This window comes from Passer montanus, unplaced genomic scaffold (genome assembly GCF_014805655.1).
Source record: "Passer montanus isolate IOZ18808 unplaced genomic scaffold, ASM1480565v1 scaffold27, whole genome shotgun sequence".
Taxonomy (NCBI): Eukaryota; Metazoa; Chordata; class Aves; order Passeriformes; family Passeridae; genus Passer; species Passer montanus.
The window spans coordinates 8,634,630-8,648,124 of record NW_024367372.1 but is presented as its reverse complement, the minus strand read 5'-3'; the positions used below and the strand labels follow the sequence as shown (position 1 = coordinate 8,648,124).

The 13,495-nt window shown below is 35.3% G+C and overlaps 1 protein-coding gene across 6 annotated transcripts in view; it reads right to left on the bottom strand.

Annotated features, from left to right (window-relative positions):
* The window catches only part of DICER1 (dicer 1, ribonuclease III), a 66,472-nt gene that overhangs the window by 28,299 nt on the left and 24,678 nt on the right, over positions 1 to 13,495 (bottom strand). For 4 of the 6 annotated variants that reach the window (XM_039712486.1, XM_039712488.1, XM_039712491.1 and 1 more), the window contains 8 exons: positions 11,881 to 12,073; positions 10,818 to 10,980; positions 10,281 to 10,411; positions 9,237 to 9,371; positions 8,334 to 8,494; positions 6,944 to 7,112; positions 4,402 to 4,874; positions 646 to 778 (listed from right to left, as the gene is read on the bottom strand). In XM_039712486.1, coding sequence (XP_039568420.1) covers positions 646 to 778; positions 4,402 to 4,874; positions 6,944 to 7,112; positions 8,334 to 8,494; positions 9,237 to 9,371; positions 10,281 to 10,411; positions 10,818 to 10,980; positions 11,881 to 12,024 — 1,509 coding nt within the window. In that variant the 5' untranslated portion in view covers positions 12,025 to 12,073. The remainder of the gene's footprint in view (positions 1 to 645; positions 779 to 4,401; positions 4,875 to 6,943; positions 7,113 to 8,333; positions 8,495 to 9,236; positions 9,372 to 10,280; positions 10,412 to 10,817; positions 10,981 to 11,880; positions 12,074 to 13,495) is intronic. The other 2 variants (XM_039712490.1, XM_039712489.1) reach the window with 1 other exon arrangement.

Sequence of the window (13,495 nt, the reverse complement as noted above, 5' to 3'; positions counted from 1 at the left end):
GCATTACAAGTTTTCAGTTATTAAAGAAAAAACAAATTATGCTTTCAGGACATTATCTTTTCCCAAACATTCCTGAGGCTGAAGCATCCTCAGGGGGTAGAGCACATTCTAGAGCTGGCACTTCTGATATTTATATTATACATGAAACAATACTAAGGAAAAGTGTGGTGTCTGGAGCACAACCCAACCAGGATGAGCTTTAAATAATGTAAAATCAGGGTTTTTTTAAACATTTCAACATTCACTAATTAACCAAATTCACATTTAGAAAAGATAAATATTAAAATCAGCTAAACTACTGAAAATGTCAGTAAGCCTGACATTCTTTACGTTTTTAACGTATTATTATATTACCACTAACACAATGCAGAAAAATTAGATAATGATCTGACTAGATATAAACATGAATTTACATGAAGTTTTCATTTCTGTTTGTGTAATGTGACATAGTAATGTCTCCAAACATACTTTTACTGTTTTACAAACAACATCTGTATCTCCAGTAAGGAAGCATATTTGTTAAAAAAAAAGCTATAAACTTCCAGGGACTGTGCCCCAGACCCTCCCTGATTTGTTTTGTTTTCAAAGGCACACACACACACAAAAAGAGTGCTGCCAGTTTAATTTTTTTTTTCTTGAAGTTACCTCTTCCTGTTTTCTAAATTCTACTTCCATCTGCTTGTTACGAGGCTGGTTCTTGCCAATGCCATGTCCAGTTATAAAATTGCTACTGATGTAAGCCAGTTCTGGATCTTGCTTGCCAGCTTCTTTTATCAACCTAAAAATATTACACGTGTTTTTAGAAGGTACACAACCTACAAAATGGAGGAAAATCTATTATTTATAAGACCTATATTAAAAGGAAAAGTGGAAGCATGACAAATAAGTCATGTGAACATATTAATTGACTGCAGTCTTCTCAAAAACCACTGTAAGGTTACCACAAGACAGACTGCATACAGAAACAAAAGGAGTGCTCATGCGTCACACACATTTCAGAACTATCATGCTAAAACTAGATATTTTTAAACCAATCTATTACTCTAAGGCTCTCTGTTGTTAAAGCACTCTATTCAAAATTATTCTGTTAATCTTTCTGTAGGCTCTAGCTGATTTTAGAAGAAAAACTCATATCTGCTTCCTCAACAAAAGTATATTTCTTCAGTATGAAATGTTTGTTGACTTCTAGGTTAAAATGTAAGGTTGTAATTCTACTTAATATTAGAATATATATTCTGTTCAAGTATACTGGTGACAAAATGTTGAACTGTTTTTCTCAAGAGTGATGCTCAGCCTACACAGTGACATGTTCACTACTTGTGAAATTAACCCAAACAGAGGATGTAATACAATTCTTGAAAAGGAATAATCAACAGGGATGTGAGGAACTTTCATGATCTCACTTTATTTCTGCTCAGTTTATTTTTTATGTTACAGAAGCAGAAAAGTCTGGCTTCTGCAGTGTTCTAATTTCACAGATGAAGCAGAAGACTGCTCACCTAAATAATGTATGAAATCTAAAAATGAGGCATTTATGGATTTAAAACCACAATTACAGTGTGCAATCAAAGTAAGTATGCTGAGCATCATTAGTTGATCAGTTTTCAGGATAAATAGAATTTGGAATTACTCAACTGCAACAAAATAAATCAGCCAATAAAACTGAACAGGAGAGCCAATAAAAACCAAGGGATTATATACAACAAATAATCCCTTGCATGTGTCACTATAGCCATCCCACTACTACTCTGCTCAAAGCTCATCCATCATGTCCATTATCAGGTGCTCCCCACAGCCAAAGAACAGCCTGTCTCTCTACACCTCCAGCAGTAACTCAAACCTTTCCCCAAAAAATCTGTAGCACTTCTGCCTCACACAGAAGTAGATGGATGCTGTGCCAGTCTCCAGTTACAAGCCTTCCATCTGCCCAGCAAGCTGCTGCCAAACTAGAGGGAAAATGGGAAAGTTCTCCCTGCTCCTTCTTCCCTTGGGAAAATACTGAAGTCTGGCCCCCTTTCCTAGTCCCCATTTTAAACAAAATTTCTGGGAACATAAAACACCTTGAAGGCTTTCCTCCTTTGCAATCTGTTAAAACAGAATAACAGGGAGATAGGCATACAGCTTGCCATCCTTAGGGAAAGACTAGAAGGACCCTCTTGTGCTGAAGTGCAACTGTGGTTTGTTAGTTCAAGGCCAAATGGAGTTACATTTCTGTATGCAGTCTAGGCTCTTGAGACAGACACTCTAAGAAAATATGGGTTAATAACTGCACAGAAATATTTTTTTATTTCTTTTTTGACATGGCATTTCTGTGAGGTCGTACAAATTGAGTACCTACTAAACATCTCAAACATTCTTACTTCAGTTTACTTGTATAGAAACAGACAATAAAAAGCATCTGAATAAACATTTCATTGCAAATCTTCACCAAGTTCCTGAGAAACATACAGGACTTCAAACTTGTGACTAAAAAAACCTATTTGTGGTAGGTAACAGGTGGTGTTTTTCAAACAGATAACTTCTGCTTTTCAAACTTCTGCTTTCAAACCCTTCTCTGAAGGGAGCTAAGAGACATTTATAATGCAAATGGAAGGGAACTGGGCTTTAGAAAATGTCTTCTATTCTGAAAAGAAGTTTATAGGCACCAGAACTGAACTGTATACATCAACTTAAACACAGAGCAAGCCACTCCACCAACCGAGGGCAATAATAAAGACAGAAAGTACAACTCATGCCATGAATTTTGCCCTTCTTCAGTCATCCTAGATTTTATGAAATGGTATTCTAAATACTATGACAATAACTGTGTTTTAAGAAAAATTATACTTCTGTTTTAATTCAGTTCCATTCCTGGAAATAGCTGTGATAGACTAATTCAAACACTCATGACTTTCTCATTCAGTAGAGAGTCTTTCCTCTACATACAGCCTAGGTGTAGCTATCATCAGCAGAGGCCCTTGAATTAAATGCACTCTGCTGAAGAGAGCCTACAGTGAGCTTCTCCACCAAAGGCTTCCAGTCTGATGGTCAATACAACACCAGGTGTTCTGAAATCAGGTGCTACACAAGGTAAAGGAACATCTTGAGAGTCTGGCAGCTAGCTTTAAGAAGGGGATAAGAAGTTACATATAATTTTGTATTTTGCCACAAATAACCTCTACTAAAGGTGCCTAAAGCTCAAAGATGGCAGAATTTGATCACCTATTTAATCTAGATTCTGTATTCTGTCAGGTTCAACAGCAGTCAGGATATTGTATAGTGTATAAATCACAGAATACAAGACTGAATGCACAGTGGAAAACCAGTATGATTTAAATCACATTCATAACTGAATGGAGAAGAAAAAAGTTTTCAGAATTCTGTTCATTCCCTGTAGGGTAATGAAATACTCATTTCAGCTCAGCAAAAGACTGTTAATGTCATTTCTTCAGGACTTATTAACAGAGTATGTTCATTTTGCTAAACAGCTTGGTTTGCCTCATACTGCAGATTTATGTGAACATATTTAAAATACAAAAAAAGGAAAAGAGAAAAGATAAAAGTTGACAAAAGTTGAAATAGACAAGTCTGCAGATCAAAGGATATGTTACGCACGTATTAACACGAGCAAAAACGTACCAAGAGAGAGGTTAGATTTAGAGGTATCCAGAATGCAATGAACACATGGCACAGGACATTTGCTACACTATCTGAGAAACCTATCCAAAACCAAAACCAGGATAGCTGAATCAATCATGTCATTCACAGCTTCTGGCAAATGGCTTTTAACAATTAAGTGTTATACATAAGTAACATTTATCACATTCAAGAATAGGAACTGATAAGGAACTACAATACTGCCAGTTGGCAAATACTCCCACATTCATATTTTTCTTGGTGGAGAATTGAAGAAAGCACTTAGTGTTTGACTAAATAGGTGCTTTATCAACATCAACTGGGAAACTAGTACTGGTAAATCTTGAGAGATATTTGTGCAAGGGTAAATTTGATTTTTGCTACACTTGGATCATATAATATTGTGGTTTAGTAATGGTGAGATGTCCAGAAGTATTGAACTCAGTAGGCTAGAGAAGTTTCCAACATCCATGGAAAATATAAATCTAAAGACCAATTGCAACAAATCAGTATATACTTATTTTACAGGTTTAGTACAGTATTTCACATTTTGCCTTCTAAAATAATCAAATTAAAAGCTCAGGTCTGAAACAAGTCCTTGAGTACAACTTTCAAAGACATACTTCTCATATGCTTTAAAAATATTCCATATGATCTCCTAAATCAACTTTATGAATAGAGTTCTGAAAATACAAGGCAATCCCCTACATATTCATGATAACAACATCCTGGCAGTTGAGTCTGCCTTTTTCCTCCAGAATATTTTTTTTTAATAAAAAGCTTTACCTATTTAGAACAACTGCTGTGTATCTTCTTTCCACAAAAATAATTCCACATAAAATATTAGTAAAGGGAGATGGGAAATTAGTCTCTGGCTTCTCTTTCTCCTCAATTTCTTCATCCTCATCATCATCTTCAGAATCACTCCAAGATACGTAATTATCCTGATTCCTATTGTTATACCATTCAACACTTTCAAACTGCTGCCGTTCATATGGTTTGTATTTGCGCAAGATTTCAAGCAGCTTTATTACTTTTGGGGTCACAAATTTCAGGTCAAGTGAGGCAGGCGAGAAGTGCTCTTCACAGAGTGCATGTATTTTCCTTAGGAAAGTGTCTGTAAACAATAAAAATTTCCTGTGCAGCTCCTCTTGTTCATGTTTGATATACTTCTGCAGCTCTCTCACCATCATCCCAGCTACCTTATCTGCACACCACGGTCCCAGAACAACCAACACAGCTCGACAGTCTGACAATATCTACAACAAATGAATTCAAGTATCAGTTCAAAGAGTACATTCATGAACTATTCATTTAAGTCTAGGGGCTTTTTTTCTCTTACAGCACAGTCTTTGTAAGGATTATGGCAATTTTTCTACTTAAAAATATTCAGAAGTCTGCTTTTCTTATTTAGACGACCTTGGGAAATTTGGTGTTTCTAATGGAGCAAGTTCCCCCCTCCCCCTTAAATTACTACCAATCAACTTCAAACTGTACATTTCTGAATCTCCAACCCCAAACTTAATCAAAATTTTGCCATTTTGTAGAACTGCAATTTTAAATTTATACTAAAAAGAATACTTTTTGTAGCAGCTATATAAACAAAGCAAAACTTTTTATTGTTACTATATAACATAGAACTAACAGAATAAAACACTTTACTGGGTATTTTTACTTCATTTACTACTGACAGCAGGCAGGGTTTCAGAAGAATATAACCAGAAAGTTGCACGGTGGCCTTAAAGTAGCCTTAGGAAGTCTGTGCATTCAAAGGAAAAACAGAACAGTGGTTTGTATGTGTGGGTGCAACAGTAAAAGGAGAAAACTATATCCTCACTCATAGGAAACAGAACAGGCATTAGAGTACCATCATAATCTTATGAGAAGTTGTTTCCTCTGGAAGAGTGAAGTTGTCAGACAATAAACTAGAATTAAGAAATGGGGTAACACCACTAAAAGGACTTATCATTTGGATGCCCTATATTGTAACAGAACAACTACAATGGTACCATAACAGGACACTGGTTTTCAGATGCTGCTTTAATTTCTCTTCCTTCCCTTCTGTGAGGAAAAAAAGAACAGGCTATCATCCTCTTGATACTATCCTATCCACTGTGGAGCTTATTAGTTCTAAGACTCAAGGGCAAAACTATCTAGACTAGTTGTAACTGCAATACAGAGGCTTGATACTCTACACTGCCAAGACATAAAGCACCTCAGTCTCAAACTCATTTCTTTTCTTAATATGGTGCCTCCATCTTCTCAGAGAGCTACTGGTTTAAAACAAGCACAGAGGGTTATAAACTTTAGATGTAGAGCAGTTAATCCATTCTTCTGGACCCTGCAAGTCATGAAGATTGCCTCCAGACAGCATTTCTTATGTACTTATCCTATTATGGTTTAAGTTTAGCACAAAAGTAACTGGGACTTCCAATTCCCATGCACTGTGATAGGATGTCTTATGTACCATCTTTCCCTCTGGCACAAATAATATTCTATAGACAGTGTCAGAGTCCTCAGTTTCTCAGAACGTTAAAGGAAACTGGAATATTTTGGGCTGAAGAAAGAAATATCTTCTCCAAATTTCTCGTGCATTATTACAGGAATAGTCACAGTAGTGACTCACTACTGACTTCTTGTTCAAAGACTTACATCCCTACACAGTTGGAATTTAGCAGGAAATTCCAAACCAGGAAGGCCAAGCAGGGTTAAAAAAGGTACCTAGACCCCCTGTGTGAAAGGTCCCTGCTAAACACTCCACACCTTCTGGATCATCCTCTGCTAAAGGTCAGGACAGGGCCAAACATAGAGAAAATCAAGCAAGACTTGAGATTCAAATTCTGTTCCAACAAGGTGTGACACTAGTTCAACATTGTTCTAAGATAAATTACAGACACTGCATCTCTGGCTGGAATTTCTGCCTAAATTCTTTCTTTACCATATTTTAATACAATAGGGAATAGTCCAAATTCTTCCTGAAGCATTATTTCCTCTTCTGTATTGCATTATTCAAAGGTCATAGGAGATCGTGAAAATGTCAGATTCTTGACCTCAGAGATAAGGACCTACAACATCAGGGTTTGTTTTAGTGATTTAAGCAAATCTCAATGTCAAACTGAATGGAATTCTAATCAATGCCTGATAGTGAAGCCCCACTCATTTATGGAAACAACTGCATGTCAATGAACACAAAAATCAGAAGTCTTTTTTCTTCAGATAATCAAGGATGACTAGCTAAGGAGGTTTCAGTTACATAACATACATGGCAAAGAAAAACAGCAGTAAGATTTCTATTCCCCAGGTTTCTCATACTTCTCGATATCCTTACCTGCTTAGAAATTAAGGTAGAATCTCTTTCTTTTGAATGTACAGATATGTTGCAGTCATTTAGAAAAGCAAGTGCTTCATCCAATTCCTTTAATAATCTTCCATACAACCCACTTTTGTCAGTATATGGTCCACAGTCTACAACAATCTCACATGGCTGAGAAGTATATCTTAATGAGGGCAAAGATCAAGTTAAACACAGCTTCTGAAAGCCAGAACTATTTCAGTTCTTAAGGTTATACAGCAAACACAACAGCAACATGATGTGTATTCAAGAACATTTGTTTCCCCACTATGAATCAATAATTATTAAAAATGATACAGTTAAACACTTCAGAAAAACCTCCACCTCCCAAAATACTGAACTACTTAATTCTAGATACTGTTCTAATATGCCCTTAAAAAGAAGGCTAATATTGCTACTCTCATTTCAAATATTGTAAATTTAAGCAAATTCTAATTACTTCAACATCTTCACTTGTTTTTCAGTAGTGCACTCTCTTGCCATACAAAAAGAAAAATAATGTAAATTTATGTCTCTAAATACATTTACACAAGTAAAGTAATTATTCTTAAATGGCAGCAGGAAATTTTTAAAAGGAAATGGTTTAGACAAGTTAAAAATGCATTTAAAACATTTATGCATGGATAAAACACCTGTTCCATAACTTTTAACCTTTAACTTTATTTGAAACTTAACAATACAGTACAGGTGGTAGAAGAAAACATGCTGCATAGCAATCATTTCACCCTACTTTCCCCTACAAGAAGTTATTACATTATCACCACCTTTAGTTTAAACAACACTCACATGATTCTAGATTCTGTAACTCACTTGCTCTGTTATTTAAGTCTTTATTACCTCCTCTCATCTCCCTCTATCTTTCATTAGGCCTTAAAACCCAGGCTATGCATTTGGGGGAAAAGAAAAAAAAAGGCAACTTCTCTTGCATTAAAGCACAAGAGTACTGTGGATGTTGCCACATTTTCCTAAATAGTGACATTATGGTATATACTGGATGTAAAACACTTTCACTCCACACAAAAGAGTGCATTTTAAAAGTTCAGAAGTATTTCGTAAAATGTCAGGTTTTTAGCTTGGTGGTGTGTTGAGGGGTTTTTTTGGTTGTTTTGGGTTGGGTTTTTTTTCTTAGAGGATCTGTTCTGTTGTATCTTTGGTGATACAACAGAAAATCTCCCCCTACCAAGGCAAATCAGCCTTTACACTCAAAAGCCATTTAACATTCTATCTCCACCCTAAATAGAATATCAGCATCATATACACACAAACTCTTCTAAAATTTAGAAGACTAAATATTGCTACTAGTTTATTCCTCTATCCAAAACGAAAATGCAGGCATTAATTTACCAACAATCATTATAAAACACACCTGTCCAAGACCACCAAATCAGTTGCAGTTTCAGCATTGCTCTTCAAAATTTTCTCCAGTTTCTGGATCTTCTCCTCTAACTCAGCAGGATCACATTTCCCATTTAAAATGGAAGCTGTTAATCCCAAAATTCGAGGACATGATGGATAACCCTCACAGATCTGTGAAATAAAGTAAAATTAAATTATTTACAAAAGGTATCCTGTTAATCTACCTACAAATTTTTAATGCTTAGGCTGGAAACTTTTATTTCAATAGCAGGTGTTGCAAAAGGTACCAAACATTGAATTAATATTTTCTGTTCTACTGAGTGCAAGTTAAACAGCCATCACATTTAAAAGTAAGTATTTGCAACTTGGAAAAATGGAAACAGCATTAAACAGAATACTCTTGTCACACCTACAATAGGTAACATAATATTTCCACGCCATATAAAAAGGCACATACACTTGTAGAGAGATTTGGAAAGATACTTATTATGCAGGTATCTCTCACTTATAATCCAAAAACGACATGGAGCCAATAATAATCTGTAAAGAGCCCCAGTAACACCTTTAGAGATCAGCATTTTTAAAAATAATAAAAACTGATTAGCATATCCCATTCCTTAACTAAAATATTTTATTAATTAATTTTTAAAATTCCCCTAATTAAATAAATTTAGCTTCTCTGTTAAAGAGATGTGTCTTTAATCCCCACTGTAAAATACAGTAAATACACTACGCTTCTACCACTAGTAACACTGAAGTCTTAATACAGTAATTTCACAGTCCCAGGAACATGCTAACATTGGTTCCACTAATATCTTTTTTGATAGCAAAAGTTGCCTTAAACGGTTTCCAATTCTCTCTCTGACTTTTCTTCCTCAACCAAGTGTATTAAACAGTCACATAATAAATGCACCTTCATAATCTCACGGTATGGATGATCCTGGATTGCAAGATGGCACTCATCAAACACCAGAAGATTAATATTTGACAAGGATAAATACTCATTCCTCAAAACAGTCAAAGCAACATGACATGTCATAACCAGAACCTAGATTGAAAAGAAAAAAATGTCACTACAAGAAAAGTACAAGCTATCAGAGGTCAAGGTGAAGGAGGAAAAGTTTTCTGCGAGTCTTGTGAGACAGCATTGGCAAATATTAATCCCTACTGACATACCTACACCAGGTAAGGACAAAACAGACTAAAACATTCTCTACTGGAGAAAGCCATCTCTGAATGGGCTGTATTTATATATGTGCCTGTATCTCTCCAGGCACATGCCTAGTTAAAAAATGAATAGAACAGACAATCTCAACAGCAAGCAGACCACACAGAACAAGTATCATTAAATAATCCTAATAAATTAAGTTAGTGTCCTTATATACGTCCCACTATCATGTCTCTGGCAAGAAAGACCTTCATAAAGTCTTAACTATCTGCAGCTGTAACATAAGCAGGACATTATGAGAATTCTTTTTAAAGAAAAAGCTTATTTCTTGTACGCTAACACAAAAATTGAGTTTGTTGATAAAACTGAATCGTTATTTATTATTTTTACACTCACTCTGAACTTCACTAAGTATAGTAACACTTTCTTCTGTCAGAGTTCCCCAGACATATTTCATAAAACATTACTAATCACCAGAAACTAAACCCTAAAATCCTAACATTTAAAAAAAATTTAACATCATTTAAAGTACAGTATGCACATTCGAAATTTCTTCTGCAATCATCATAATGAACAAGTCAGTGAGATTGAAAATAAAGGACTTAGAGGATGGCTTTCCGAGAACAACCTGAAAACACCTACACATATTTGCCTCAAAATTAACGTACAAATATACCAATACGCTGGATTTTTTTTTAAAGAAGACTGAATCCATAATTGGAAGGAATCACTTTTGATCCAATCTGACTCTCTGTATGCTTTGCTTATAGTTTTTACTTAATACATTACCTGATGCTTAGAGAATTCCTGACTCCATTTTTCTTTTGTCCATGATTCAGTTATCTCCAAACTCGAATACTCTCCCACTTTAAGGTCTGAATGTGTCCTGACAGCTGACACTTGCTGAGCAACTTGATTCGCTTAAGGGAAAAAAAAATCTAATTTACATAAAGGTCTTGTTATACTTGAATTTATAAGATGTGTGTCCTAAACCAAGCACAATATTTGATGTGTCCTTTAGCTGAGACTAATGTTAAACTAAGTGTAGATGGCAACTGCCTCTACTGAGAACCACATCAAGGAAACAGATTGCTAACTAAATTGAACTTCAGATTCAATGTCTTAACCTCAAACTAGGAAACAGAACATGTTATATATATAAACAGATTACATTAAACAGACAATGAAACAAAATATGAAAGATATCACAACCTTGCTGTTGAAGGCTTTACATAGAAGTTTCTCCCAGATTTGCTTTCAAGGAACTTCTGTTACAGAATATTCCATGGAAGTATTAGCAGTGTGTTAAGGAACATTTCCTCTTACCCGAGTTGACCAAGAACACAGTTCTTTTTCCATTTTTGTTGAAATCTCCCCTGATCTGATAGGACAGCTCTTTAGTGAGTAGTACTGCAATAAAAGTCTTCCCTGAGCCAGTGTTTAAGCAGACTATTGTATTATGATCCAAAGCTGCTTCAAGCAGTTCAACCTAGGTTTAAAAAATAAGAATGTCCTTACTTGCAGTAATGCAGTGAAAAAGCTGACAAAAAAAATAACAGAAGTAATAAACAAACTATAGGCAAGTACAAGTCAACAGTATCACTTGAAATCTTTCAAGTGCCATATAATTCACATATCTCTTTCATAACAACATGTTCTCACAATCCTTCAAAACTATTAACACACTATACATAGCCCAGCTTTTAAATCTAAAATCCTTCAGTATCACAATTTACTCTCAGGTAGTTTTCTGAGTGTATCTTTTTAATAGATGATTCTGTTGCTACATACATGCTATGAAGAAAGAAACTACAGCTTTTAAATCTAATTGAACACATCAATTCAGCCCTATAAGCAAGTAGACTAGCTGAGGGTGATCCAAGTTTCTTAGTAATGCTTACAAAATGCTTCTGGGCACCTCTGCAGTGCAGAAGCACTGGTATTCTAGAACTCAGTTTTCCTTAAAGTGAAAAATCAGAGTACCCTGATGGGGTCTCTGACTTTAAAGGGCTGCTTTGACCAGAATGTGAACCAAAAATCACAATTAGTATACGAAGACAAAGTGTGAGGTTGAAGGAAACATGATGTATGCATACAATTGAGAGGCACAGTTGATTTGCTCCTAGCAGCCTTCTGCAGAGCGGCAGAACACTCAGCTTAAAAGCTGTCCTGCTCGTTAGAGCAAACTGAGAAGAGGGAAGGGGGGATATAACAAATGCCAAACAAAGCCAAACTAAAGAATTAGCTCCCAACAGGTGGAGCTGAGAGACACATGTCCTGACAGTCTGCATCACAGCACATTATCCACCTGCTCTTATTCTTTTCCCATTAATTAATGGATTTAATTGTACTTTTTTTGATGTTACTGTATGAGCACTATCACTAGTACCTGATATTTTCTTGGCGTGTAAATGTTATCATGAATTGCTTCTTGTTGCCATGGTAGTCCAAAAAATGGACCCATTGGGGAGGAAGCAGGGGTCATGAGCTGCAGTCCCGCCATGCTGAGGGATTGCAAAGCAGGGCTTTTCATTCATTCATCCAGTGTTTCTTTCATTGCATTTTTGTTCCAGCACAGCCTACTATGAGAAGAAAATGAAACGGTATTAGATACACTTGCAATCTCAAGCAGTAAGAGAAAATTTTTATCAAGAAAAGGACACTACTTGATTTTACTTGCAGAAGTGTTTTTTCTCATACTATTTTCAGCAGAAAATGTGAAGTTTAAATTTACAGGCACTTCTCCCCTTGAAGATGTGTGCTTATCAAAGTACCCCAGAAATTCAAAAGGAGATGTACTTTACAGGACAATGTTCATTACAGGCATTTGGATTCACACGCATACATTTTAATATGAAGTTCTATTTATGGTCTGACAGAATTTCATTTTAAATTTAAGCTTTAAAAAGTAAAGCTGTCTTAGCTTTAATTCAGGAAAGAAAAACACCGAAATTTACAGCACAGGCACAAGTATCAGATTTTCCATTCTTCTTCCCAACCAAAAAGGCCTTTGACAAATTAAAGCTTTAAACACACAGGAATTTTATTCTAATTGCTAGGAAAAGAACAGAAACTACACAAGAATGTCAGTATTTTCAAATCATCAGATTCTGATTAGATGATCTTTTTAAGAACTGGCAGAAGCATTAGAGATAATTGCTAATGACTCTAGTAAGGACTAAAAGAGAATGGAATCCTTAGCAGGTTTACCACCAACTTCCATAAAGACACTGTAATTCATAAGCAAACACAGCATTCGGAACTTTATGACAATTGAGCACTGCAAAACACTTTCCTTCTGAGGCTATAAAGTCTCATCATTGGGGGGGTGTGTGTGTGTTAAAAACATTTGCTATTTGTAACAAATGATCAAAGTTACAACAAATAAGACTCAACCCACAACATAAAAACCTTTTGCCTGGGAAAGCGGTTATGGCCTGATGATATAGAAAAATACTGTGGAAGTATACAGAAACATACTATGTGAAATCTACGAAATTTTGAATACTCCCTCCTTAAATTGGATGCATACCTTATTAAGAAACCAATATCTGCAAAACTTAGTTTTTTCTCAAATTCCTACAAGCTCTATATTAATTTTAGCATCAATATGGGTTGAGAAACACATGAAATTGACGATGTATTAATATTTAATAACTCATTAAAAAGGCATGAGAAAAAGCTAATTATCATTTTATTGCATTGAAATGTTCTTGTTTTCTATACAATAAGAAAGTTACTAAAGTTCTGCAAACGTGCAGTAAGGAATAAAAATAAATAAGAGAAGTATAATACACTATCTAAGGGAGAACCAGTAATGGTTATCAGAAATAACTGAAGAGAGAGAGTAAAAAAAAGAAGCAGTAAAATTAAATCAGAAACAGGGCACTGACTAGATTTCCAGAGGTCCCTTCCAACCCTAGTAATTATGAAATTCTGTAATTAAGAGAAGTATTCATTTATATTTGTTCCAACACTGTTGTTCTATGTTAATATTTTCAAAT